This window comes from Mizuhopecten yessoensis, unplaced genomic scaffold, assembly GCF_002113885.1.
Source record: "Mizuhopecten yessoensis strain PY_sf001 unplaced genomic scaffold, ASM211388v2 scaffold6779, whole genome shotgun sequence".
Classification (NCBI taxonomy): domain Eukaryota; kingdom Metazoa; phylum Mollusca; class Bivalvia; order Pectinida; family Pectinidae; genus Mizuhopecten; species Mizuhopecten yessoensis.
Genome location: NW_018406720.1, coordinates 493,908 through 500,074, shown reverse-complemented (window position 1 = coordinate 500,074; position 6,167 = coordinate 493,908). Strand labels below are relative to the sequence as shown.

At 34.8% G+C, this 6,167-nt stretch overlaps 1 protein-coding gene across 1 annotated transcript in view; it reads left to right on the top strand.

Moving 5' to 3' along the window:
- The first annotated feature begins 4,753 nt into the window (after positions 1-4,753).
- The window catches only part of LOC110452661, a 31,928-nt gene continuing 30,514 nt past the window's right edge, over positions 4,754-6,167 (top strand). Inside the window, exon 1 of the mRNA XM_021501309.1 lies at positions 4,754-4,943. Within this exon, the coding sequence (XP_021356984.1) occupies positions 4,841-4,943 (103 nt within the window). The 5' untranslated portion in view covers positions 4,754-4,840. The remainder of the gene's footprint in view (positions 4,944-6,167) is intronic.

Genomic DNA, 6,167 nt, shown 5'->3' with positions numbered 1-6,167 from the left:
TTAAGGTGGTTTTATTGTTTTTTGTCACTTTGAATAATATTTCTGTTCATGTTAAAAACAAAATCAACTCTCTGTATAAATATATCAGGTGACCGTTAAGGCCCATGGGCCTCTTGTTGATTTTTGGAAGGCCTGTCTCTCTCAAATCTGTCGTTCTTGTCTCTGTGTCGATTGTCTTTGTGCCTATATGTCTGTGTGTCTGTCTTTGTATGTCTGTCTATCTGGCAGTTCTTGCCTGTGTGCCTCTGTGCACATGTCTACTTTTGTTTTGTCTGTCTTTGTTTTTCCAGTAATTATCTGTCTGTCTCTATTTCTTTCTTTCAATAAAACCACAACACATGACTAATAAAATTAGTTTTTATTCCAATGTTTTGAAATGACATCTTGGATAGATTGATAGCATATGCCCTAATAAATATATACTATCATACAAAGGTAGTTGCTTGTGTATAATATATTGAATGATAGTGGGAGAACTATTCATATACATTTTTTTAAATGTACATCATGTATAGAGATGGAATATTTTGTACAGAACTGGTGTATATGAAATGTTAAATTATGAATGTTCTATACAGATGTATGGTGTATATGAAATGTTTAATAAGAATGTTTCAATACATATGTATGGTGTGTATGAAATGTTTGATATGAATGTTTCTATACAGATGTATGAAATATTTAAGATAAGTGTTCCATACTGATATGAAATGTTTAATAAGAATGTTTCAATACATATGTATGTGTTTAATATGAATGTTACATACAGTTGTATGGTGTGAATGAAATGTTTAATATAAGTGTTTCTATATGGATGTATGATGTGTATGATTTTTTTTATATAACTGTTCTTTACAGGTGTATGAAATATTTGATATGCATGTTCTATACAGATCTATGGTGTGTATGAGTATATATGAAATGTTTGAAATAAATACGTCATAAATTAGCATGCTCTGTTATGATCATGATAGTACACACAATCAGTAAGTCAGATTAATATTCTCTACAGACCCAATACTTAGAAAACTGGGTGTATGAAATGTGTATGGTTAACATGAAATGAGTATGGTTAACATGAAATGTGTATGATTAACATGAAATGAGTATGGTTAACATGAAATGAGTATGGTTAACATGAAATGTGTATGGTTAACATGAAATGAATATGGTTAACATGAAATGTGTATGGAATGTTTAGGATGAGTGTACTGTGAAGTATGTTATAGTCTCCCAAACATTGTCATGTGTATGTGCTTTGAAAAACTGAATAAAAAATATAAATTAAAAAAAAAAAAAAAAAAAAAACCTAAGAGAGCTGGCTAGGATATCAGAAAATTGAAAAATATTTGCAGCATTTGTATGATGGGAATACTTAAGGAATGATTTTTATTTTTTCAACATTTATGAGGTCATAACAACAATGGGTTTATGGACATATTGAATGAATCGCGTTAGCGATTCATGTAAAATATGTCCAAAAACCCATTGTTGTTATGACCTCATAAATGTTGAAAAAATAAATATCATTCCTTATATTTACATTGACGAATCCTTTCAGTGGATCGATATAACAACGAATAAAACAAATAAACAGGGTTTGTTCCTGCTTATACACGGGTGCAACGCAGTGGCGAGAACAGTGTTTTTTCGCGGGGAAATGTGACACTATCGTGAGAGATCTTAGCAACCGTCAACAACAATAACACAACAAAATGTAGTTCCATATTCAATGTTTATTTGTAGCACAGGACACGTGAATACGTGGATATTTCACAAAGCACAGTTCAATAATATTTTAAGATGTAAGAATTAAGCATCTAGTTCGGTCGTTCCGAGTGAGTAGTTTTTGTAGTGTATTACTACGCAGTGTGATCAGGTTACTATCAGTTCCCACGTGCTGAGATTCTATGAACACCTGTGTTATGCATTTATGAATGTAATTTTTGTCAATGGGTCTAAGCATACAGAATGTAAATATTTGATAATAATTCCTTTTATGTTATATTCAGGGGAGTGATACAGGCTCTTGTTGTTTTTGTTTGAAAAGTTCCATGAATAAATGTGAAGCAAATTAATGTGTTTTCTTTACTTTGTTTTCAAATACTTTTCAGAAGCAGTATAATGCTTATGGAAATACTACTTACAGATTGTATGCATTAGATAATAGGTTTTAGTGCCATGTAAATTGTCTGTGTGTTAAACCTATTCCAACACATAGCATGATAGTCCATGTAACTGTATGCTTTAAACATACACAATGAAAACAACAGAGAAGAGATGTTATAAGGTTAAAAGTGTTATAACAACAAAACAAATCTGGTGAAGGACATAATCTTTAATCATCAAGCTGTCTTCACAAGAGGGGGATATATATATTATACATGATATACAAGTGTATTTAGACCTCTATATTAGTGGTCCAGTTCCTTTCTGACAATTCGTTGTTGTTCCAGTTTTAAAGTCCTGCAACAGCTCTGATGTGGAGACGGGTGCCTGGGAGACACACTGCCGAAAAAAGGGAGGGGGGGGGGGGGGGGGGCTCCACATTAGTCGCCTCTTATGGCATTCAGTGGGATGTCGCCTCTTACCCCGAACATACACAGGATTTTTCTGGTAATCTGTAAAAAAAAATCATCAATCACAAGAGCGAATTGGCCTTACTAAATATACTAAGATAGAATCACCCGATCCATTCAATATGATGTACGTTAGTCAAAGTTTTGACGTATCGGGAGAGAAAACGTGAATTATTGAAGAGATTGATAAATCTGAATTTCTGTACTCGAAAACTAGAGCAAAAACATAACTATTCTTTTCTGCATGTAAATCGATTCCTAGCATCATTGTGATATAGGACCTTGTTAGAGGACTATGATGCTGATAAAGGTGTATGAACAAGCTTAAGTGTGCCATCGACACTTACGTCGTAAGGAACTGCAAATACAAGTAATCCTCAATATGCCTCTCCCGGTTAGATAGCTCCTCGGTACACTTGCTCGCAGACATTTGCCGTCTATATCGTAAGGCTAACAAAGTCCCCCTCTATGCAACATCAAACGGAGTCCGAATTTACGAGGTCTCACTGTACGCAAAAACAATTCATCCGGATAAATGGTTTCATTGTGCGCACAAGTTAAAATGTCCAGATTTTCGAGGTTCACTGTAAACGGAATCAACGTGTCCGGACTAACGTGCTTCACTGTAAACGGAATTAATGTGTCCGGACTAACGAGCTTCACTGTGGATGGAATTAACGTGTCCGGATTAACGTGCTTCACTGTGGACGGAACTAACATGTCCGGACTAACGTGCTTCACTATGGACGGAATTAACGTGTCCGAACTAACAATTCCATCGTATTTAAAAAGAATAGAAAATAGAAATATAGTTTATCTCCCATGATTTGTCGAAAACGAATGCATGATCAGAATGTGCTAGTATTAATGCACTGAAAAATATCTACAGTTAACAATTGGACTTAAATTGTAGAATATTCTTCCAAATGGAGATCAGCCAATCATTACAAGTTAATTAAAAGCCGTATAATTTAACTCAGTACATTAATATAATATAAAATCCTTTGAATTATACGATAATACCTTCATTTGTCCCTAATGCATTGCCTTTCATTACAGACAAGGGGTTATGGCCTACTTATATAGAAAATCAATAACTTACTTTGACTACCGTTACTGTTCAACTTGTTCTCATTGTTTTTAAAATCATGGTAACATGAAATTTTATCCGGATTTTTATCAATAAGAATAGACTGTCGAATTAACATGTCTAATCAAACTATCATGTGTTATCCGACACACTGTGGAAAATATCGATAAGATTAATCTCTCTTATCTGACACCCTGTGAGACGACTTATTGTTCAGGCTAACTTGTCTAATCTGACCCGCTAAACGGTTAGAATACATTTCTTTATTACAAACCCCGTCGGATGCAACATTGAACAGAATATGCATGTTTTATTTGTCAGTTTTAATAAGAAATGGGATTTCAGCCTTGTGTCAGATAAGGCAGTTGTCGGATTCCTGTGAAGACAATTTAGGCAGGTTTTACTAAATTTAATTTTAACGTATTTTCCCCATTAAATGTACATTTCCAGGCCTAAATGGACCTTGGACTTTTTACTGAATTTAATCTTAACTTATTTTCCCCATTAAAAGTACATTTCCTGGCCTGAACTGATGGACCCTTGACTTTGTTTAAATCCCTAAAGTGGTAATGCCACACCTAAAAATACTCGACTTTGATTGTTGTGTATTTAGAGCTTTATGCTTTCCATTCATTGGGAAAATGTCCGGATCAACAGAAAATAATGAAAGTACACGCGACCCCTCTTTTGGCGGGACACAACGGCCAGCCGTAAAAGTAATAATGACAACTCCCCTAGGAGGCTACGACACTGAAGCACTCTCATCTCATCAATCAACCAACTTATAGTCTGGTTTGTCTGTAGATAAACGGTGGTGTCTCTCAGTTGTTAGGCTACAGAAGTAACTGCCGCTCATTTGTAATTAAGATACGTTCTACGAAAAAATCGATAAAACCAGTGAACCTTTGCGAACACATGTAATGAATTAAATATGTAAATATATTGAGTTATAAATGATCGTGTCTAATGTTTCCAATCAATTTCATTCTTTTCATGTTCATCGTTTGTAAATAATTGTGGAGCAAACTCACTCAACCAGACCGGAAGTTGGCGCTATCTATGACGTCACAGAAAGCGCGCTTAGTTACCACCCGATCCAACTGCTAGGGACATGCTGACAAGATGTTGTGTTTAGATCTCCCGCTAAATTAGCCACATTCTGAATTTAATAATGACGAACACACACAAGGCAAGAGTTAATGCTCCGATTATTGAAGACAGGCAATGGGATGCGTCCCCGAAGTCTCAAAATGCTGAGAAAACGAAGAAAATACGTAAGTAAAAACTAGATTTTTTAGTTTAACTTCAACCTATAAGTTTAGATTAACGTGTATTTCAAATACACATAGCTAGGTTAATTATAATGAGCAGCTTTATCATTACTGTATTATGTCCTCGTGTCGCTCTGAAGGAATCCAAGCTATAGGTTAATGAAAGTGGTAATAAATATTTATATCAAATTAATGAGGTACCAGCACACAGTGCATTGGGACGTAAAGCTATAGCTGACATGGACTATTAAATATTGATGTCATTATTCGGATGACTAAGATCGAACTAGGGCATAATATCAAGGTACACCTAAGCTATATAAAAACACTGCCAGTTAAAATTGTATTTCTTTTCTTTTTATGAATTTGTACAAAAACTGAAAACTGAAACGAGCTATATAGACAGAATCTTATTAATTGAAACTTGCAGGTCAAAGCCATAATTGAAAACAAATTTTTTTTGAATTATTGGTCATAAAATTTGAAAACATAAGTATGCTTATCATATCAAACCGCCGAGTTGCCTTATGTAGACTTTCGTCAGGCCTGTCCCATAAAAGGTTGTAAATTACTGATAGTTAGATTAATAAGTTAAACCTCAGTACAGATGATTTACAGCACAGATCTGTAAACAAGTGTATGTACGTAAATGACAATTTTATTAAGTTCGAAATGACCCCGTTAGTACATCAAGTATTTTTGATTACGTCGGTCAGATTGAAAAAAAGCAAGATCTGAATATATACCGTAAATATATCGATAAAAAGGACTACTTACGCTGAACAGTCCGAATGCCATCTTTTTCTGCTGACCTATTTCTGGAATGTTTGAGGGCAGATTGTTGGAGAAATATTCAAAAATTCGGAAATGCACATCTTCTGGCCACTTCCTCATATAGCATTGGCGCTAAATATCAATACAATATTGGCGCCTTGATGACAACGTCGACACTCTGTTAACAGCAATGGGCTCAATACTTGTATTTCCTAACGCTGACTCAATATTGGCGTTCTGTTGAAACAAATATCAACGCTTTGCTGAGAAAATATTGGCGGCCTTTTGCATTAACCTCAACTCAATATTAACTTTAACCTGACAAAACATCGCTCCGTTAACATGTAGTTCTCAGGTAGACAACATTGGGTCTCTGTTGACACATATTGACATTTTGCTGACAGTTCTCAGGTAGACAACATTGGGTCTCTGTTGACACATATTGACATTTTG